This window comes from Balaenoptera musculus, chromosome 9 (assembly GCF_009873245.2).
Source record: "Balaenoptera musculus isolate JJ_BM4_2016_0621 chromosome 9, mBalMus1.pri.v3, whole genome shotgun sequence".
Lineage (NCBI taxonomy): Eukaryota > Metazoa > Chordata > Mammalia > Artiodactyla > Balaenopteridae > Balaenoptera > Balaenoptera musculus.
This window is the reverse complement of record NC_045793.1, coordinates 38,289,829-38,313,309: the sequence shown is the minus strand read 5'-3', so window position 1 is coordinate 38,313,309 and position 23,481 is coordinate 38,289,829. Positions and strand designations below refer to the sequence as shown.

The 23,481-nt window shown below is 40.7% G+C and overlaps 1 protein-coding gene across 2 annotated transcripts in view; it reads right to left on the bottom strand.

Annotated features, from left to right (window-relative positions):
- DOCK4 (dedicator of cytokinesis 4) overlaps positions 1-23,481 on the bottom strand; it is a 506,020-nt gene that overhangs the window by 190,790 nt on the left and 291,749 nt on the right. For both annotated transcript variants that reach the window (XM_036863604.1, XM_036863605.1), the window contains exons 13-16: positions 20,202-20,327; positions 10,418-10,542; positions 9,461-9,623; positions 3,362-3,468 (exon numbers count right to left, since the gene is read on the bottom strand). In XM_036863604.1, coding sequence (XP_036719499.1) covers positions 3,362-3,468; positions 9,461-9,623; positions 10,418-10,542; positions 20,202-20,327 — 521 coding nt within the window. The remainder of the gene's footprint in view (positions 1-3,361; positions 3,469-9,460; positions 9,624-10,417; positions 10,543-20,201; positions 20,328-23,481) is intronic.

Genomic DNA, 23,481 nt, shown 5'->3' with positions numbered 1-23,481 from the left:
AAAGTTACACATTTTTTTGTACCTGATTTGTAACATTTGAGAGGCATCATTAGAAAGGCCCTCTTTACCTAAACTTTCTAAAAATGTTCACTCATAGTATATAGGCTCTTACAGTTTTATTTTTTACATATAATCTGGAAATTGCTTTGGTTTAAGAAGCAAGGTAGTGATCCAGCTCTTTATTTTTCCCTCTAACACCCACTGTGGTCATCTCAACACCACTTATTTTTATTTTTTTATTTTTTGCTAATTATTTTTTTAAATTAATTAATTAATTTATTTATTTATGGCTGTGTTGGGTCTTCGTTTCTGTGCGAGGGCTTTCTCTAGTTGCGGCAAGTGGGGGCCACTCTTCATCGCGGAGCGCGGGCCTCTCACTATCGCGGCCTCTCTTGTTGCGGAGCACAGGCTCCAGACGCGCAGGCTCAGCAACTGTGGCTCACGGGCCCAGTCGCTCCGTAGCATGTGGGATCTTCCCAGACCAGGGCTCGAACCTGTGTCCCCTGCATTGGCAGGCAGATTCTCAACCACTGCACCACCAGGGAAGCCCTCAACACCACTTATTAAATGGGCTATTTTTTTTACCCAATAATTTGAAATCCACTCCTCTCCCTAACTTTTTTCGTTTTTTTCGTTCATTTTTTTTTAAATTAATAAATTCAAGGCTGCAGTCATCAGGAGGCTGTGCTCCTTCCTGCCATGGCAGAGGAAGGATAAGCATCATGCTCATAATATGGTTTTATAATCATAACCTGCAAGTGGCCTTAAGCTGAAACTGAACTTCTTGGCTCAGTGCTATGAAAAAGAAAACCATGGCATCAGCTAGACGAAAAACGTAAGATGTTATGCTTGGTAGGTATTCCATACCTCTTTAAGCAACAATGAATAACCCTAATCATAAGACAACTCAGCTACTTAGCGTTTTTCTGTGGAGCTAATGCTTCCTGATGGATCTACACAACGTAGGTCTGCCCCAAATTAGATGATCTACAAACACCATCCTCAGCCTTCTTTGTGATGGAGAAAGATCACTGGGAACACCTGCCATTCAAATTGTTGATGCTCAAATAAATCTTCATAATGCTTTATGGATTGGAATTCTGGGTATTCAGTGAAAATTTGTGGAAGGGCTTGAGATGATTCAAAGGTCTACTTCTGAGAAAAAGGGTTCTGCCAAAGGCACCACAACAGGCCCCTGGTAACAGAGTAGAATGATTGTCTGTGACTCAATACCAGTTGGACTCCTAAATGCTCACATGGAGAAGGAAGCTCTGCTACCTGTCTTCCTGGCATTTTAAGTATATGGGTATCTCTAATTAGCAAGTAAGAATCTTGGTGTTATTCATACTAGTTTAGAGGAAGTCAACCTGAACTTGACTGGAAACTTAGCACCTGCCCAAAAAACACCCTCTGACCCACAGGTGAGAGAGCCCACATGGTGAAATGTCATAAAGAAGTGATTTATTCTTCTAAATATTATTAGGAAGCTAATGATAACCTTAGCCCTGCCTTTTCTGTGTGAAGATTTAATGGTATGCAGAGGCAAGATCACAGACATTCATATCAAGTACCATTTATGTCTTTTGGAAAACTGTAGCTGAAGACATTGGCTGTCATGTTACCCATATCACATAAAGGGGCCTCAGACCTAAAGGTGATATAAATAGATCATCTCAGGCGTCTAGTGCATTTAGCTCCTCTGTTTGCTTTAGTGGTTACTCTGCTTTAAAATATTTTTTCTTTGTATTTTAACATTGTGAGCTCCTTTAAGTCACTTTTGAAGTCTAGAGAATGTACGTGTCAGAAATGGAGGGACTTTAACTGTTTTGTTCGCCACTTTATTCCCAGTCACTAGAAGAGGGCCTGCCCTGCGGTTTGTAGTCGATGTGTTCCAAACAACTAGAAAATAAATGATTCAAGAAATATACACATATATATACATGCACAAACAAAAATTACCAGGTGTCTTGTGCAGGGACACTCATTTTACTAGCAATAATCCAAAGGTAAAGAAAGTTTTTGTTTGTAATCTCTTTCATTCATTCAGTATATCTTCACCGCACATCTGCCGCATGCCAGAACCCCTCTGACACAGTTGTTGCTCCTGAAGGGCTCATACATCTACCAGAGTAAGTCAAGGGATCATCAGACAATCACGGGACAATGTAATGAGGACAATGGTAAGAGATGTGTGCAGATATCCAGGGAACTCATGGGAGTGCACTTAGCCAGCTGGAAATCAGGGAGTAGGGGGCTGGGGCGTGGGGATCATTCTCCTGAATAAAGGTCTGGCCAAGGTGCGCCTCTGTGGATGAGGCGGTGTCAGCTGCGGGGAGACAGGGGGAGGCAGGTGTGCCAGGAGTGCCAGGTGGAGCTGGGGGAACCAGCAGGCAGGAGGTGAGGAACCAGAAAGAGCTGGATGTGGCTATGGCATCAGGTAGATGACCGGAAGTGGTGAGAGGTGAAGCAATAGGAAAGAGGCAGCCTGACACATGCTGAGAGCCTGCAATTTTCCCTCTTGGCAATGGGGAGCTTTTCAGTGGGTTTATATCAGAAAGGGGCCTGGTGAGATCTGCACCTTAGATGGGTCGCCCTGGCTGGCTGGAAAATGAACTAGAGGGAGATAAGGTGCAGGTCGGCAGGACTAGTTAGCCCAGGTGAGAGTTGACAAGAGCTTGGAATAGCATGTGGTTACAGAAATGGAGAAACGCAAAGCAGAAATATTTTGGAGAAGATCACGTACTTTAATTCTCTCTTTCATAGTTGCTAGTGTTTTTATTCTATACTTCATTATTACTGGTATTCTCCGATAACTTCTAAGGATCTCTTGTTTCGTGAGTTTTCTTTTTGTTGCCTCCTACAGTATCCTTTATTCCAAATGTTTTTATGACAATTCTTGATGGAAAAAATAGAAAGTAACAACCACTAAAGTTGTCATGACAAAGAACAGCCATTTCTCTGCTTGCTTAGTGAGAGCAGCAGACAAGAAAAATGTAAAGCTGACCTTGCTAAATTTGTTTCTGGGATATACAGATCTTCAGATAAGAAAGCAGGTATTGGGAATATTTAAAAATTTATTTGTAAGGTTTATCTAATCCTATCACAGCAAGGGAAAGGACTTTAAGGTCACCCTATAGACTTACCCAAATACCTACACTTCAATTAAGATGAAAAAATAAATCATCTTTAAAATAGGTGTTAGAATATGACAGAATATAGAGACAATATTCTCAAAAGACACTCTCCCTGTCAGCAATCTTCCAGAAGAGTATCTTTGAAGTCATTTTTTCCTCTTTTCCACAGTGAGTTAGTAATTCAGCCCTGTTTTTCACAGCTGCCCACAACATCTGACTGACGTTACCTTATGCACAATGAGCTCGTGAGTGCCATCTGGAAGAGTCCTACCATCTTCCTGCATCAGGGGGACGAAGGAGAAGCCAAACAATTTCTTCTCTCCTTTCTCTTTTGCTGTAGGGGAAAAAAAAATTAGTCAATTTTTTTGAATTAATTTTTTGAAGTATAGTTGATTTACAATGTCGTGTTAGTTTCAGGTATACGGCAAAGTGATTCAGTCATATATATATATATTTTTTTCAGATTCTTTTCCCTTATAGGTTATTACAAGATATTGAGTATAATTCCCTGTGAAAATTAGTCAGTTATTTAAGTGTATGCTTACACAACTGTGTTCAGATACATAGACTGTGATGATGCGTGATCAAGAAATATACCCCCTGACACACACACACGCCAGCTCCTTTTACACAATGAAGAGCAGCTTTTATGATGGGACCTCTATCTACAGTAGCCACCCTCTAACCCCATATTCCTGCCTTATAATCTGTAAGTTACATTCCTTGACTAATTTGCTTCATGGGATTCACTATCTGAAATTATGGTGGGTTTTTTTGTTTTTTGTTTTTAAATTTGTGGATTTCCTGTTTCTTCTCCTCACAACCTACCCTCCACTCCTGAACGTAAGCACCATGGAGGGCAGGATTCTTGTCTAATTAATTTAATCTATGCTTGGTATCTCAAAGAATGCCAAGAACATAGTAGGTTCTTAATAAATGTACAGTAAACAAATGAACGAGTGATGAATGAATGTGAAATGCAATATTTTGCTTACTCCTCCTGGAAAGGGAGGCTCTCAGCTCTGCTTTGGTCCATGACAGAACTCTCCCTACAGCCACATGTGTAAACACAGAGCCTACGGAAGCCACCTCCTTGGAATAAGGCATGCTGAAAAACATAAACAGCATTCTATAGTTTGATAAGAGCTTCCTGAAGTAGTATTCTGGGAGTCGGAAATGAGGCAATGAGGTTTTCAGATGCCTAATTGTGAATTACAACAGCTAGAAATGTCAAGGGTCACTGGCAATTGCTTATAGAGAAGGAAATTGAGATCTTACAATGTCAGGTAACCTGTTCTAGATCTCTTCAGTACCACTGCAGTTCTTTCCACACACCTTCCTTTTCTCCAAAAATGGAGAAAGCATGGAAAGAACCTGGTTTGTTCAACTGGACCCTCTCCTTGTATTTAGACGTGTAGGGAAGAGTTGCAGGGCTCGCAGCCATTATGGGCTGGTTATACTTGATAGAGAAGTCCGGCTTTGGGATGCAGTAAGACCCTCAGTAGAGATGTCAGATATGCTGATCCTGAGGATTAGACAAGAGGCTCTAGCAACAAACACATTGCTTCCGGCATTTATCCACAGGGACGTGGAACCCTGCACAGAGAGTAGTAATTCTGGCTGGCTAGCTTAGGCCCCTAGCATGAGGACATCCCTGAAAATGTGATTATAGCAACGGTTCTTCTTTTTAAATCATTGATTTCAACCCCAGAGGTAAACTGGGGAAATATCAGTACTCTTTAAAGTTAAACAAAAGTCACAGCAAAGATCTCTGGGAAGAGATTTCTATGTCAATGAGAGTGCTGGATATGGAACTTATGATTTAGGGGAGAAGACTTATTTACAAATAATTTTCCAAGTTGATTTGACTGCCATTTTGGTGTGGTTTTTGGTATTCAATTCAGAAAGACAAAAAGAATCCAAGATGCATAAAATTAGCAAAGATAAGGAACAAAGCAACATTTTCCCCAAATTTGCCTTCTGCTATAAAATACAAATAAATACCAAACAAAGTTTAAAGTACATGGCCTTTTGTCCTGAGCTATTAGATCAGGATTAATAAACTGAATGGACTGTTATGTATAATATGCATAACATGATCCCCTTTTACTAATAAAAACCCTGAGTTTATGGATTCCACCTCCTAACTTTCCAATTCATCCTTTCTTGTACCTCAACTCCAACAATTCTGCCCCCGGGACCCCCAGTTTATTGACCCATCCCTCCATCCCCTCCACTCCAAGTTCCCATTTCTGTGGTCCATCATTCTAATCACTTCCTTGAAAATACCCTCAATCTCTCTCCCGTCCACACTTCCACTAATAACACTGCACCCTTGTAAAATCCAATTTGTGGCTCATTCCATGCCTACACTAATCACAGAAGTGCCCTGGGATAGGCAAACTTTCTACATTTACCTAATAAACTCACTCTTCTACTTTTCCAGACAATAATTTCATCCATTCTTCCCTCCTCTCAAGCCTCCAATACCTTGACACTTCCCTCACTTTCAGCTCATGTAGAGAGAATTCCCACATGCCCTAGCATCCACCTATTACCCACCTGCATCTGTCTTCCTGTACTAGACCTGAACTGCTCTTACCCAAGGCGAATTCTTAACCTTGAGCACCGGGTCCCCTGCTCCTTCCCCAACTCAAGGACACTGCTCCTACAGCTGTCCCCACTCTTCTACATCGGTTTTTCCTCTCTACTGAATGATTTCTCTCTAACAAACATGCTTTAAAAGCTCCATCTTAAAAAAGAACACCACCAAAAAACCAACTTCCGGTGACCCACTTTTTTTTATAGCTACTATCCCACTTCTCTACTCATCTGTATTCTTTATAGCAAAGTTTCTCAAAAGATTTGTCTACACTCACTGCCTGCCCTTCCTTTTCTCCAGCTTACTCTTTGACTCACTCCAGCCAGGCTTTCAACACCACAAATCCACTAGAACAACTTGTCAGGTTCAATGACCTCCATGATGCCAAATCAGGTGATAATTTCTCTGTCCTTATCTTATTATCACTGGCACCTGACACACCTGATTAATCCCCTCTTGAAAAACTTTCTTCATTTAGTCTCCTGGATTCTATTCTTCCTCGATTCTTCTTCAACCTCACTGGCTATTCCTTCTTAATCCACATAATGGCTACTTTTCAATCTCTCCAAATCTAAAGGTGTCAGTGCCCCAGGGATCCATCCTTGGACTTCCCTTGCTATCTAAACTTACTTAGACATCTCACCAGTCTCATGGCTTTGAAAATCTTCGACATCTGTGATGTGCTGGAGCTGGCCTGTACTGGCTCACAAGAGCTGACAGTGTGCATCTTTCCCCAACTCCAAGATCAGTGACGTCAAGTTGGCAGCTTGAAATTGACCATGGTGGGAGTATTTACCCCATGGAATCAGCAAATGCTATAATTTAGGGCTTCCCCTTCCCTCTCCATCACCCTGAGTGCTGGTTAAATATTTACAGCACACCACTGAACTATATGTTCTCATTATCACGTTTAAGTCTTCAGCTTGGATCTCATTCAACTGCCTACTTGATATCTTGAATGTCTAATAGACTTCTCAGCCTTAACATATTTAAAATGGAATGTTTGATTTTTGCTCTCCAAACAGATTCTTCCTGTTGTCTTCCCCACTTCATTAAATGACCACTTCATAATGAGGCCAAAATCTTGGGGTCAACCTTGAATTTTCTCCTTCTTTCACATCCAATCTGTCAATAAATCTGTAGAAAAGAATCAAACCATTTAAATCTCTTACTTGGAGGACTGCATAAGCCTCCTAAGTGGCCTGTTCCCATCTGGCCCACCTACAATCTATCATCCATATAGCAGTCAGACTTACCTTCAATCTAAAACCTCTAATGCCTCTTCTCACTCCAAATAAAGTCCAAAGTCCTTCCCATGACCTAAAAGACAATAGGGGATCTGGCTCCCCTGCTACCTCTCTGGTTCTCACCTCCAAACTCTCTCACTTGCTCCTTCTGGCCTCCTTGTTATTCCTTGGAAGTGCCAACCTTGTTTAGTGCCAACCATGTTTCAACCTCAAGTGTTTTATACTTACTGTTCTATATGCCTGAAATATTTTTTCCCCAGATACCCAGAGGCTCACACCTTCACTTCTTTTATGTTGTTGTTGACACACCTCTTTATCAGAGAGGTCTATCCTGACTGCCCTATGTAAAATAGCAACATAGCACCACTGCTTTCTAGCACCTAACTCTAGTTTAGTCTTCTTCACTGTATTTAACACTACTTGATATATTATAGATTTATTTGCCCAAGTGTTGTCTGTCTTCCCTCTCTAGAGTGAAAGATCTATGAGAGGAGGTATTTTGTTGTGTTCACTGATGTATTTTCAATGCCCAGTAAAATGGTTGACATATAGCAGGTATTTAATAAATATTTGTTTCATGAATAAATATTTTAAAATAAATACATGTACACACAAAGAACACTTGGAAGTTCATGTGATAAAATGACTACACTGATTATTTGTAGGGATTTTCTTTCTTCTTTACATGTTGCTGTTTCTTCTGAATTTTAACAATGAACATTAAAAAAAAAAAAAATACCCTGTGGACAATGTTTGAAGTACAAGGACAAGATGGCAGAGATCTAACAGGTTCTACTGAAAATCACCTTTAGTCCAGTTTCCAAGTTCTGAGTTATAGTAACTTTCTCCAAATGTTCTTTCTCCTTTTTCTCCCATTTCACTTTTATTTTCCTCTTTTTCTTCCTTAAAGCTCAAAGCTCATATTAGGCCCAAGTGAGAATTTATAACAAAGATTGGTGGAAGGAATGGTATGGCACCATGGAAAGTCCTTTATGCTTTCCCACTTTAAATCCTACCCATGAAACTCTTCTAGGAATTTGGAAGAATGGTAAGACCCTGCTAGCCATCTCCCTATATTCTGAAACATCCACAAAAGCATAACTTGTGGAGCTTCTGAGCTAATCCAAAACATTGCAAAGTCCCAACAACAAGACAAAGTCCTTCTCCCCTCCCTGAATCTTGGGCGAGTTACATAGCACTCAGGCGAGGTTACCGCATATCTACTGGCAATGCCTCCATTCATTTCAGACTGGAGAGGAGCCTGCTGCTTCCCCAATAATGTGATTCTTCTCTATCTCTTGACTGATTGATTGACTGATTGATTGATTTATGGCTGTGTTGGGTCTTTGTTGCTGCACGCGGGCTTTCTCTAGTTGCAGCAAGAGGGGGCTACTCTTCGTTGCAGTGCACGGGTTTCTCATTGCAGTGGCTTCTCTTGTTGTGGAGCACGGGCTCTAGGCATGCAGGCTTCAGTAGTTGTGGCGCACGGGCTTAGTTGCTCCACGGCATGTGGGATCTTCCCAGACCAGGGCTCGAGCCCATGTCCCCTGGATTGGCAGGTGGATTCTTAACCACTGTGCCACCAGGGAAGTCCCTCTCTTGATTATTATACTGCTCTTGAAGCAAGATTCACCAGAACCTTCTCTGGTCACAATGTACACGACCAGAAGTGCACACTTCTGGGGCACAGGGAAAACCAGAAGATCCCTGGATTGGGGGCTGGTGGAGGCAGGGAGTGGGGGCTTCAGAGGGTGGTAATGAATGCAAAAGAATTAAAATAGAGACAACAGGAAATGATAACTTTACGGATAAGTAATGTCCACATGAATAAATCCTGTAACGTCTGTATGTCTTGGGTTTTTTAGATCTATAAAATGGGGAAATTACTTCACATCATCTCTAAGACCTGTTTGAGTTGACATTACTTGATCCTCATTTGAATACTGTTTGAGAATGCATGGTGATGTAGATATATGCAAATCAATATGAATTGGAGCCAATCAGAGGCTTTTCTAGTGACTTCACATGCCTAGGAAAGTCCCCGAGGGTCCCCCTGAGCTGTCTGAGAGCTGGATCAGCTCTTGGCTGGAGAGACAGCAGATGGGTCAGGACTGCCTAAAACCACCTGAGCCAGTCAGGTCTTTACTACTGCATCTTCTCTTTCTATCTAGTCTTTCCAGAATGTGAGAGTGATGAACTGGTTTTTATGAAAGTGACCAACTTAAGAAGAACCCTGTAGATTTCCATAGGTATTTTGTTTCCTTCCCCTCTTGCATCTATGTTTCCACAGAGGTTATTGGTTCTTCGAGAAGTGAGCCCATTCACCTCCCAGGACTTCACTCACCTTCGTTTCTCCCTTGTGGAGGTCTCTGGTTTGTCACACACTTTCTACAGATTAGCCCACACTGTTGTTTCAGCTCAGTTAGCAGACTACCCAGCACAACAAAGCCATGGAGACAATCCTGCCAAACACTTACTGGAACAATGCCGAAACTCGAAGCGGATGTGCGCTCCCCTGAATTTATCCACAGGGATAGGAAGTTTCAGTAGCTCAGACCACCTGGGACTGTTGTTATGATAAAGCACAAAGGAGTGGTACTCGCTAGCTGGTGGCTCTCCAGAGCCAAAGGAGATAAAATCCTAATAAAGGAAATATGCAGGTTAAAGACAGCTTCATTTCAAGATGATATGGGGAGGAGTAGAGCAATTGCTTTGCTGTATCTGCCTGCTCCCCAAAGAGCACTTCATGTGAAATTACCTCCTCAGTTCTTTACAGGCCTGTTTCTGCACTTGCTTCTGCTGACAGGCTGTGTCTGTTTCATCCTGAGGCTGCTCTCCCAGGGTCTACTCGGCTAAGGGTGGACCTCAGTGACATGAGTGAGATGGGCAACTGCGTGCCCAATTTGGAGTCAACTACATGATAAAATTCTCAACCTGCCACAGCCAAAAGCCTGTTCTGTGCCTTCCTGTAAAACTCACTAAGCCCCGGGCTCACTTCCGTAAAGGAACCTGATATTATCACCCCAATTAGTAATAGCTTAATCCTCATGTCCTATTTTGGTTAAAATGAAAATACATGGAATGACATATGATTTTTGTTTTGTTTTACTAATTGCCAAAAGCAAAAGTATGCATCTTCCAAACTATGACAGATGAAAGGGGAAAAATGAAATGGCATAAAAATGCTGCATTTAAGGAATAGCTGTTATGAGGACATTGCTGACACAATTAAACAAACTGTAATAGCCTTTTTTTTTTCCTACTTTCTTTTCTGAAAGGCATTTTCATAATTAAAAAAAAAAAACTACACAGGGGTGGAAAAGAAAAATAAGATTGGAAATACTGCAAATCAGAAATTAACTGATCGCATTAAAGATGAACCCAAAGCAAGGATGTGGAATTGTTTTACCAAAAAGAATCCAGCTTTAACGTACCTTCAAGGTCTGGCTGCTACTCTCTACAACGAACATCGTAACTTCCACATTTCTGGCCACACTCTTTCCTCCTTTCTCAAATTCTCCCCTTTCTATAGTGATGTATAAATCATTCCGCATTTCACCTAGTAGGAGAGGAAAATTGAAACCATGTTATATATAGTAAAAAGTGTAATAAAGTACTCTATCAAGAAAAACTAGTTCATAAAAAATAGTGTTATAGCATACATATAAAAGTAAAATATACAATATTTATACTTTTATAAAAAGGTCCCCACCCTTACTACCAACATCCAAGAAAAGCAAAGGCCAGCTTCTGCTAGTCTGAATTAGCAATACTGAAGATGCACATTTAGGAGGACAGTACTGGGCCTGGGTAGGAAGGTGTTGTCAAATTTCACCATTTTTCAATATTTCCCTCATTTCATTTATGAGGTGTGATTACAAAATGACAGCCTAGCAGGGGTGGCTCAAAGAAACTAGTCTTAATACTTTATAGTCACAGCATTTAGAGAAGAAGAAATACCTAAATGGAAGAAAATGATAGGACTGCAAAGGGTACAGTTACAATTTAAATCTTTTCCAAAATTCATGGATGAAATGATCTCACTACTGGAAGAATCCAGATTAGTGTTTATGAACACAGATGTAGAATAAGTCAGTCATACAGACACACTTGGCTTAATATTTCTTGCCATCAAGCTATAAAACAAATGAGAAAGGCCCTGGATTCAAACTGACATAGTCTATGTACACATATATCATTTAGTTTTGTTTCTCCATTGGCTATTTATAAACTTGAATACTTTTTCATCTTGCCCCTTTCTTATTACTGCAAGAAAAAAACAGAATATAATGCCAACTAGCAAAGAGAGGCAAACACGCTTGACAGCATGCTTTGATCTCTCCTGTAAGAATTAAATTAGGGGTAAGCAGTGAGTGGATGCGGACATGAGAAGTAAGTAAACAAAGTGTGACTAGAAAGTTTTTGAAGGTAAGTGTTGGTGAGGTTGGCAAGGTTGAATTTACTTTTACTTAACATAGCTTTCAAACATTTGAAGGCCCAAAAGCAATATTTTTTTTTCCTAATAAAAAATCTCTCCTTAAGAAAGTAAATCACCAGAAGGAACAATAACCATACAAATATGCCCACACTTGGGAAATTTCTCAAACTTCCTGACCAAAGTGTTTATAAGAAAGTACCCTAGCTTTCAAAACCATGACGGAATACCAGTGTGCCTGGTAACCTTCCTTCATAAAGACCAACTTTTAATGAGAACATCATTTGCAAATGACTTTGGCTGAACAGGAAACAGATGGGCCACAAAAGAGAGAAACTGAATAAGCTCTAAAAAGGATGAAGTCTCACCCACCCTTTACAAAGAGTATATAAGGAATACATTAGTGGAAACAACTAATACAATGGTCTCTGTCTTATGAATTTCTCAGTACTCTCATACAACTCACACAAATCAACCTGGAAAGGCAATGAACTTGGAATTCCAGGAGAAAAGCAACGTATTTCAACACATGTAAAATTATATGTGTATGCTTTGAAGGTTTTTTGTTTTAACCATATCCATTAAAAAAAAATTTTAAGAGAAAATGGTCCAGTAAATTTTACAAGTTTTCTAGTTTTTTTATAACCCAGTTCATTTAATTACTATAAATTTATCATTTTATATATATATGTATTCATACATACGTAACACACATTCTCAGTGCTATTTAACAATTCCATTATAGAATAAATAAGCTCACAAACTTTGTCCTCTGAAGCCATCAATTTCAACTCAAAACAGGTCTGCAATGCTAACGGTCTGCACACGTGCTATTTCAACAATCCGAGAGGAAATTCTTGACAATAGTTTTCCCGCGAACAGACTTGGCAGGTAAAAAAACAACACAAAAATCAACGTACTTCAGAGCAAAAGATGTTAGTTAACAGTAGTAAAATTCCTTTGCTTCTTGGAGTAGGTGACACATGATGAGTGGCCGTGCTTACACACAGACTGTAAAACACACACTGATTAATGGGAAGTACAGCTACAGGAGTTTTTACCTTGGAAATTTCTCATAGTGAGTGATTAGCTTGTCCAAACCACATGGGGATTAACTGTCACGCAAAACGGAGAGTTAGTGTTTCTTGGGAGGGGGACTTCCAACTCTCACCTGTTGGAAGGACCGGCAACTCTGACTTAAGCAAAGACGGGGGGCGGGGAGGGGGTCGGTGAGGGAGGTTTGCAAGGCAACCTGTCTCCCCCCGCTGTGTGCAGGCTGGCCCTAGAGAAGAACAGGGGTGGGGGGACAGTAACATACTGCCAGTGCCAGGAAATTCTTTCTTAGTGTATTCATTCAGCAAATATACCGTGAGCACCTACTATGTGCCAGATATTATTCTAGGCCCAGTAGATTCAGCAGTGAACAAAGCAAAAATGCCTTCCCTGTGGAGGGATTCTAGTAGGAGTAGGTCTTGAACAAAGAAGTAAAACATAGAGCACACTGAATAATGCTAAGTGCCATGGATAAAAGTAAGAGGAGACGGGGTGTTGAATGGAGGAGAGGGGGTGTCACATGAGAGAGGCCCTCACTAAGAGGATGAGACATCTGTGGAAGCTATGGTGTGTTTCCAAAGGGACCAAAGTTACAAATGGCCTGTGCTTCCCAAATGGACCCCTAGAGCTGGTTTAGCTTATAACTTAGCTGGATTCTTCTCTCTCTTCTGAATTCAAATAAGCCTAAAAAAATGTAGGGTCACAGGAAGACTGGAATAAGGAGATCTGGATTCAAGTCTTTCTCTGCTACTGTCTCTTCTCTGTGACATTAGTCTAGACAGGGTAAGATAAACCTTGGGGCCTCAAGTTTCTGTGTTATTAAAGTAGGGAAGGGGTAAAGGCAGAGGTAGGGATGGGAGAAGCAGTAGGAGGGCCGAGACTATTTATGCTATGCTTGCTGTTTTCTGTGACTTACAAAAGAACTTCTTGGACCATAACACATTCATAAATTAAACACCTTATACATATGTTTTAGTTTTCTGTTCTTAACTGTCCCTGTCCCTGTCCCTGTAACCCTCTGTATCTTTTGCAAAATTTTTAGACTAAAATAAGATTTCTTTGAAAAGAGAATACATGACAAGAACATTTCTCCTGGATGCCATTCTACATGTGTCCCCCCAGGAATCTGCAGCTTGCTATGCTCTAATACTGCAAGGTGCCACGTTTTGCCAAAATACGCAGGATAGAGTTGAAACAAGTGCTAATTGAAGTCAATACACTTGAGGTTGGCTCTGGAGAACACTAATAAGCCCAAATGGTGTTAAGAAAGCACCTTGGGTAATTAAGAGAGAAATCATAAACTGAGTATGAAATGGAGTCATAGCACCAATCGTGAAAAGCTACTTGCCTGACAATGTTTATTAATACCTTGCACATCTTAAACTTATTACTCTGTAAATTTGATGTGCTTGACACTCTCCTCTCTTTCACAGGCCCACTGGCTGGGAAGCCTTTACACATGTGAAGGCTTCTCAAAACATCACTATAGACGAGATAGAGATAAGGCCACAGCAGTAGGAACAAATCCAAAGAGTTCAGTGACTACAATCAAATGGGGTTGATTTATGGCTTGACCTCAACAGGCAAGAGGTTTTTATCAGTAGCTGAAAACCCTGATCCTTGATCCTGTCCTATGAATGAACTGGATAAAGGCACAGAGGGCATGCTCATCACGTCAAGTAAACCACTGTCCCAGCCACAGGGGCTAGTCCAGTGCCTTTTCTGTGCTAGATATTTGCTGTTATTTTTGGAACTGGAAAAGAAAAGTTCCTGTCCTCCTTTTTTTTTTTTAATTATTTATTTATTTATTTTTGGCTGTGTTGGGTCTTCGTTTCTGTGTGAGGGCTCTCTCCAGTTGTGGCGAGCGGGGGCCACTCTTCATCGCGGTGCGCGGGCCTCTCACTGTCGCGGCCTCTCTTGTTGCAGAGCACAGGCTCCAGACGCACAGGCTCAGTAGTTGTGGCTCATAGGCCTAGTTGCTACGCGGCAGGTGGGATCTTCCCAGACCAGGGCTCGAACCCGTGTCCCCTGCATTGGCAGGCAGATTCTCAACCACTGTGCCACCAGGGAAGCCCACTGTCCTTCTTAAAAACTAAAGAACATACATAAAAGACTCCGGGTTTTTGTGAACTTAGATGATGATGATGATGATGTTAGTAGTAGACAGTAGCAGATAGACAGTAGCTAGGTACTTTGCCAAGTGCTATAAGTAGAATATCTCATTAAATCCTCACATTAACCTTATAGAAAGGCCCTATTATTTCCATTTTACAGATGAGGAAACTAAAGTATAGAGATTAAGAAACATGCCCAATGTACTATCCGTATCTCTGCTTTACCCATGAAAATGTAATTCAATAGGATGAGAACATCCATCAAATAAGCTAGCGCAATTCAGCCTTTGTCTCCAAAAGACTAGTGCCTTGAGCAAGGAAGGTATCAGTCTCACCCTGATTGGTCAGACCAATTATGAAGCACTGATTTCATTTCTAGGACAGAGACAGACAGAAACGGTATCATCCAGACCATAAAGGATATGGAGAAGGGACCCATCAGAGGAGAGATGAGGGAGACAAGAGAGTTAACTGAATTTGAAAATGTTGAGGTTACAAGCAGAGAAACTCAACCCAATGGATAGAAGATAGAGTGAGACGAGTTCAACATGAAAGAGGTCATTTTGAGAGAAGATGTAAGATGTGATGGTGTGATCTTGGCCATTATTAATACTCAAGTACAAGCCGGAAAACCATCCTCAGGGACCTCAGGAAGACATTCATGCACTGGACACATGGTTGAGCTGGATAGACCTTCATGTGTGTAGCAGGCACCCCGTTACCTCCCCAAAGATGTCCAGGTCCTAATCCTGGGAACCTGTGAATAGATTACTTTACACGGCAAAAGGGACTTCGCAGATGTGATTAAGCTGACAATCTTGAGACGGGGAGATTTTCTTTGATTATCAGGGTGGGCTCAATATAATTACAAAGGTCCTTATAAGAGGGAGGCAGAAGGTCAGGGTCAGAGAAGGGGATATGATGAGAGAAGCACAGGTTGAATGATGTTGGGCCATGGGCCAAGGAGTACAGGGGGTCTCCAGAAGCTGGCAAAGGCAAGGAAATGCATTCTCCTTCAGAGCCATCAGAAGAAATGCAGCCCTGCTGACACTCTGATACTAGCCCAGTGAGACTCATGCAAACTTCTGATCTCCGGAACTGTAAAATAGTACATTCGCATTGTTTTAAGCCACCCCATTTGTGACGATTTGTTACACTAGCCATAGGAAACTAATATAATATGCCATCCACACCTAGGCTTCTACTACTTCAGGATACCTTCAGGGCAGCGGTGGAGGGGGGAGCAGCAGGGTAAGGGATAGGGGTAAGATTCACAAGTAACAGGAAATCAAGGCAGACCACACACAGGGAATACTTATGCATGGAATGAAAAATTAACCTTGGATTTCTCACATAGAGTACACTTCAGTAAAACATATCTGTTCTCGTTTTTGTTTTGCTTTATTTTAAAAGAATACTCTGAGATGTTAAACTTTTGAGGGGGTAGCTTTTTAATTTCTGTTTTTTTTTTTTTCTTTTTTTTTATAAATTTATTTATTTTTATTTTTGGCTGTGTTGGGTCCTCGTCTCTGTGCAAGGGCTTTCTCCAGTTGCGGCAAGCGGGGGCCACTCCTCATCGCAGTGCGCGGGCCTCTCACTGTCACGGCCTCTCCCGTTGCGGAGCACAGGCTCCAGACGCACCAGCTCAGTAGTTGTGGCTCACGGGCCCAGCCGCTCCGCGGCATGTGGGATCTTCCCGGACCGGGGCACGAACCCGTGTCCCCTGCATTGGCAGGCGGACTCCCAACCACTGCGCCACCAGGGAAGCCCTAATTTCTGTTTATGACTATCAAGCAAGCAATGGCAAATGATACAACAGCAGCCAAGAAGGACTTTCCAGACAGTGGTGCAGAGATAGGAGCAGGGATGGGCTGCCCTTCACACTCTAGGACAACGCATGCATTTCTGGTAGTGCCTGTTGGGGAAATCCTACACCCTTGGGCAAGTGGGGCATGTAAGCTTCATAATTTGGGGGCAGCAGCCTCTTCCCCAATGTGATCTGGGGCTGGGATCCAACCTCAGGGTGACACGCCTCCCCCTCTCTTTGGTCACTGTGGCATTCATTGGGTGAAAGACCACCACCCCTTGGTGGCATGATCAGGGGTTCAGATCTAAGCAGAGTAGTTGCACCTATATGATATGGAGGTCCAGTGACTTGGACTGGGGCGTGGTGAGCTTTGGTTAGATTTAGGATATACTTTTAGGGAACATCAAATAAAGCAGGGTCCCACTTGCTTTCTCCAAAAGAAGGATTATTTGAGGCAATTCCATCTGGTGATGTACATGTCTCTGTCAGTAAGTGGTAAATAATAATAATATATATATATTTAAAAGAATAAAATTATTTATCTTCTTAAGTGGGAAGCAAACACCTCTACAACATTCTTCTTACCCCAGTCTTGTAAATCACTATCTAGTCAACTTTGACCAAATAGAAATTTGACTTATTTGAACTACTGCCTAAAGACCAAAGGAAAAGGAGGCTTACTCTGGAAAATACTTGTAAAATAAACTTAAACAAATCTGGAAATCACTATCACAGCTACTACTGCTGGCAACCATTTGAAACACAGGCTCTGTTCATCGTTTTCAGTGTGAGCGTCTAGCCTCCAAATCTCAACCCTTCCCTCCCCTATCAGTCTACCACTTTTCCTTAATTCTTTTTAGGATTAGGAACTGCCAAGATGTATTAAAAGTGAATGCACTGGAAGGTATTAATTAGGTGTTCCTTAACAAAGAGGGATAGTTTTACTGGTTGATATGTGACAACAAGTCTCCAGGAGAGAGGGTACAGGCAGGGAAGATAAAGTAGGGAGACCATGATGATTGCCTAGAAAGAAGCATAAACTCAGAATAAGAATGGACCCTTAGGGTGGGAGGAGGACACCGCCTGACCTCCCATGACATTCCTGACACATCGGCCAGCTTTGTTCCAAAGCGTCTGGTGGATGGAAACTTAGTCCTTCCTGATATTCAGCAACGGCTCGAGCTCTGCTTTGTGCAGTCTGTTAAGACATTTAGACCTTGGCTGTCCAAGCCCATAACGACTGCCACATGTGGCAACTGAGTCCTTGAAATGTGACTTGGCTGAAAAGAGATGTGCTGTAACGTATAGTAGTTACCAGCCTTCAAAGACTTAGGTTGAAATAGTGTAAAATAACTCATTACGAATTTTTTATATGGATTACCTATTAAAACGATATTTTGGATGCATTGGGTTAAATAAAATATATTGTTAAAATTAATTTCATCTCCTTCTTCCTACTTTTTTTAAAATGGTTACTAGAAAAGTTAAAATTACATTTGTGGCTCGCACTGTATTTCAACTGGAGAGCACTGACTGAAACATTTTCACTGCCCTCCCTCTCATGGGCTCAGAGGTCAGACCATGGAACTTTCTGCAGAGTTATTTGGTTCGTAGGTGGCAGTGATGGAGCTTCACAGAGGGTAACTTTTCTTCTTTGGAAACTGGGTACTCTAAGAAATAAAGTGCTGAATGACTGACCCTTAGCAACAGGAAGGGTTCAGAGGACTTCATGACAGGCCGAAAGCATATGGGCAGGTAGTCTCCTTATACCAGGTGACATTCCCGAGACCAGCCCATGCAAAAGCCAGACCAAGGGGAGAATCTCTGTTTCCACGGTTTTCCCATCCCAAAAAGAGTTTGGCATTGATGACATTCTGTGACCCTGAAGAAGAGTTTTGTGTATGTTCCTGTTAGTGTCAGGACCACAGATAATTCATTCTGCAGAAAGGCAGTAACTAAGTTAATGAAGGTCCTGTAGGTATAAACACGTGCTTCACCCATCCTGACCCCTATCACAATACTAACTCTGAAGAACAAGTCTAGAAAAACAAAAGAAAAACAAACAAACAAAAAAACCCATCATGCTAGCAGACTGTCAATACAACACTGGGATCAGAAATGCTGTTCACATATATTTTCTTATTGAAAACTCAGCTCAAGTTTTCATCAGAGCCACCAGTGAGAATTAACTGACGAGTCAAAATTCTAAAAAATAACAAAGGAAAACAAAACAATGGCTGTTATGTTTGCCAATGTAAAACATTCCAAAAGTTGCTTTCAGCTGTTTAAGTTAATACACACATCTTTCCCTTCTCCATCTAATTTGAAAGACTCAGAAGCCAAAGAAGAAAAAATGAGAGAAGAAAAAGAAGAAAGTGCTTTAAAAAAAACCTCTTGCAGTCTTGGGCACTGCAGACGTGTGTCTGGGAGGATTGATTCCCCGGTCAGCATGAACCTCGTCATTACAACGTGGTGTGGGAAAGGGACAGAAGCGAGCCTTATTCCACAGAAAGCTCATTTTCATCATTAAAGCCAGACAAGAGCTGCGTGAGCACAGCACACCCCAGACAATTATTCAGCCAGTGAAGTGTCATGTTGCTTGATATTTTTCCATTTCTCAATGATACTGCTCGGAGACCAAGCTGAGGAATTCTTTTAGCAGCTGGCTGCATTCTGTTCTAAAATATGCTTTTTATATTAGATTTACCCATCAATTTGCTTCCCAGTGGGATGAAATTTTTTTCTTTTTTTGTTAAAGAGGAAATACCAGCTATTTATAGCAACTGAAAGGAATAATGAATGGTTGCAAGAGCCACTGAATAACATGCCGCCAAGTAAACAGTGCTGTAAACAGTCATTTTCGACAATAGTTAACAGAAGATGCTCAGGCAGACTGGGTCCCTAAGCTAGGTCAGGCCATCTCAGGAAACTATCCAGGCTGTTCTCTTAGGCTTTCCTGCACGAATGAATTTCCGTCAGGAGATCACAAAATGCCGCGACAGTCAATGCCAGTCAGTTTCTGCATCATGTTAGGTCTTTATGGACAACAGTCCTACCATCAGTCTCATAACTGCACCAGGGGCCTGTCAGATGCAACTTCCATTGCTTGCTTTTTACACATGGGATTTAAACAGTGATTTAAAGGATCTCATTTCTAAAAATACTGTCGACAATTTGAGACTATTTGGTCCTTCTATTTTTTTTTTCTTGGTTGTGGAAAGTAGGATGTAGAGCCCTGAGAAAGACTATTACTTGGCATTTACTTTGATGGTGTGAATCTCCTTAACTTCTACCATTTCCACTCAGAAACAAACACTTTTTTGGAGTCTCTTTTGGTTGCTAATATAGATCTGATTTATATATACAAATAGAACTAGGAGATGTATAGAAATACATATGGCGCTTGCATATGGCTGCTTATTTATATACACATATACATACATATCTTTGGTGGAAAAATCCTCCAAAAAGGCTAACCATTGCTCAATAACTGTTCTTGCCAAAACCTGTCAGGATTTCCCCTAAATGACTTCAATAACACTTCCCACCAGAGGGTAAAATATTTTCTGTATTCAACTTCAGTTATCCTATTATGGTCATAATGAAATGCAACCATGACCCCCACAAGTTATCCACCCTAATATAATAAAAATGTAAAGATTTTTTAAAAAAAGAATTAAATACCTCATTTTATTCTTAAGCATGGCCCATTTGAACTCTTTGAAGCTGACAATTTGAAAAATTTCTCAAGCATCAAAAGCAGACAAAGTAGCCATATTTCATCATGTAGTGCATCCCAAGTCACTTACCAGGCATAATAATATTAGAGAAACCCAACTTCCGGGTGATGGATACTCCATGAGAAAATACTGATGAGTATTCCCTTCTGATTTGTTCAATGTCTCCGTGCAAGAGTTGTAGGGAAACTGCTAAACCTATAACAAATGAGACCAGAGTTAAAAAAAGAAGGACAGAAACAGCATGAACAGAAACTGAAATTGTTTCAACAAGCCCAAATCTATGGTATCATTGTTTTAAACTGAAGATTAATATTCAGACAAAATTAACGGAATCTATAAGACAAATATCTAGAGAACACTTTTCCAACTTGACTACCTGAGTTTTTCCACTAACAAAGAAGGTTCCAAGAAGCTGGAAAAAACCTGAACAGAACACTAAAAAGAGGAAGTCTGGCTTCCAGTCCCATCACCCGCTTCTCCAGCGCCCTGCCAGACGGAAACACCCCTGCACCAACCTCATCCTAGCAAATGGCAGGGGCTATCCAGCCCTGGAAGACATTGATCTTCAAATGGGAGTGCTAATTTCTTTAAAACTCTATAAGGCCTGTGAATAATTACTTATCAAATATCATAAACATGAACACAAATCTAAAGACATAAAAATTCAAGGATCTTAAGGATATTCAGAGATTTAAAAAAAAAACTGAATGAATAAGCATTTTCAGAACTCTAATGAAAAACTGATGAACTCATAAAAGTGCTAACAAAAGATCAAGATGAAAAAAAAAATTAACTACATGGGACTGAGTGAACTGATGAGGATGATTATAATTTTTGTGACTTTCTGTTTGAATTAAAAAACAAAAACAAAAAACCATAATGAGATAACAGCTCACACCTGTCAGAATGGCTATCATCATAAAGTACAAATACAATAGAATACTACTCAGCCATAAAAATGAATGAAATTTTGCCATTTGCAGCATGGATGGACTTGCAGGGCATTACGCTAAGTGAAATTAGACAGAGAAAGACAAACAGTGTATGATATCACTTACATGTGGTATCTAAAAAATACAACAAACTAATGAATATAACAAAAAAGAAGCAAACTCACAGATATGTAGAACAAGCTAGTGGTTATCAGTGGGTAGAGGGAAGGGGAGAGGAGCAATATAGGGGTAGGGGATTAAGAGGTACAAATTATTAGGTATAATACAAGCTATATGGATATATTGTTCAATGTGTGGAATACAGCCAATATTTTAGAACTAAAATAGAGTATAATCTTTAAAATTGTGATCACTAGATTGTACACTGTTAACTTACACAATATTGTACAGCAACAAATGTTATTGTTCAATAAAAAATAAGTTACCAGTAAAAAAAAAAAAAAAAATTTAAGAAAGTTGATTGTAATAAAACCAAGATTATATTCTTAATATTATATACAGTAGAAACTCATAATCACATTATTTTCTACTGAGCAGAACTGAGCAGGATGCAGGCCACTTTGATAAACAAGAGGGAATTTAGTCAGTAAAATAGTAAAATTAAATTTTTTTGTTACCCCATTATAGTGACATCACCACAGCAGGATATACTGAGGACACTGAATGATATGTTTTTCATACCTTATTCTCCCAACTCTAGCTATAGGAAAAAATTAATGTCCTATCTTTTTGAATACTTATGTTTGCCTATTTCCAACATGCTGTTTCTCTTTCAGTCTTTTAATTCCCTGTTCCTTTTTTCTTCTATTATTTTAAAACAAAAAAGACAAAAAAAAAAAAAGGTCCCTCACTTACATTAGTGATAGAAAATGAAACCAGTCAAAGGTGACTTATTTTTTAAAAAACTTAAAATCATCATTAACCTGAATTCAATTTTAAAATGAATTTGGATGGTGGATCAAGAGAATGATAAATCTGTACTCCAAAGATCCTCCATCTACATCATTACTTATCACCCTTTTCACTCAGTAGCATACATACTATTGTGCAAGTAGTCACCCCCAATTCCTAATGCACAGCATTACAATGCTATCTGCAAACATACACCATAAGCATGGCAACAGTCATGCTGGGATGCAACAGAAGTGCAGACATTTGCATGCATCTAGATTGGAATCTTCCTTTCACTTGTCTTCAGTAATATGAAGAAACAAACAACAACAAAATAGTGTTTTGTTGGTTTGTGTTGCTTGCTTTTCAATAGAGTGGGTAAAACATCAGGAAAATTTGTTTTTTTAAAAAAGTACTAGGGGGCTTCCCTGGTGGCGCAGTGGTTGAGAATCTGCCCTGCCATGCAGGGGACATGGGTTCGAGCCCTGGCCTGGGAAGATCCCACGTGCCGCGGAGCGACTAGGCCCGTGAGCCACAATTGCTGAGCCTGCGCGTCTGGAGCCTGTGCTCCGCAACAAGAGAGGCCGCGACAGTGAGAGGCCCGCGCACCGCGATGAAGAGTGGCCCCCGCTTGCCTCAACTAGAGAAAGCCCTCGCGCAGAAACGAAGACCCAACACAGCCATAAATAAATAAATAAATAAATAAATAAATAAATAAATAAATAAATAAATAAATAAATAAATAAAATAAAAAAAAAATAGTACTAGGCTCGGAGAGAAGATGGAGCCTTTCCTGGGGTTCGAATCTGACTTAGATGAGGCATACCCAAAAAGGCAATGACATAAGAAAAGAGGGGCAGGATGTGGCTGCATCACTGTGTCCTCTGGTGTGTGGATCTAATAGAATGTCGGTGTCAGAAAGTTGTGAGAATTAGATTAAATCTGGCAGGCACTCAGGAACTTTAATTAAATCTTCATCCTATTTTCACCTCACTATCCTTTAGCTCCCTCCCTGCCCCCAGCCCACACGAGATGGATGACTGAAGGTGATAGAGTGGAGGAGCGTCAGTCCTCCGATAGCCACATGGTATGAAGCAGGGGAGAATGAGCCATCTGGATGGTTTGATGCGGACAGCTTTGATGTGGTACTACTGGTTCCTTCTAAAACCCAGAGGCTGGTGAATGAAGATAAACTAACACATGTTATAATCCATCTGTCCCAGCAGCTATTTCTTCCTGCCTCACGCTCTCCCAGTACCCCCACCTCATTACTGGTGTCTCTGTTCTCCTCCTACTTCTGTCCTTTTGCCTTCAAAACACTCACCCACACTGTCACCATCATCATGAACATCAGCAGAAGCTGATATTTGTAGAATAGCAGTGTGTGCCAGACACAGTACATAATAACCATCCCTCCTGCTGGGTAGAACACTGTTCTAGTACCCCAGGACACTATAAGCAATGCTTTCAAATAGAGAATCACAAGCACTAAACAAAATTCTTGA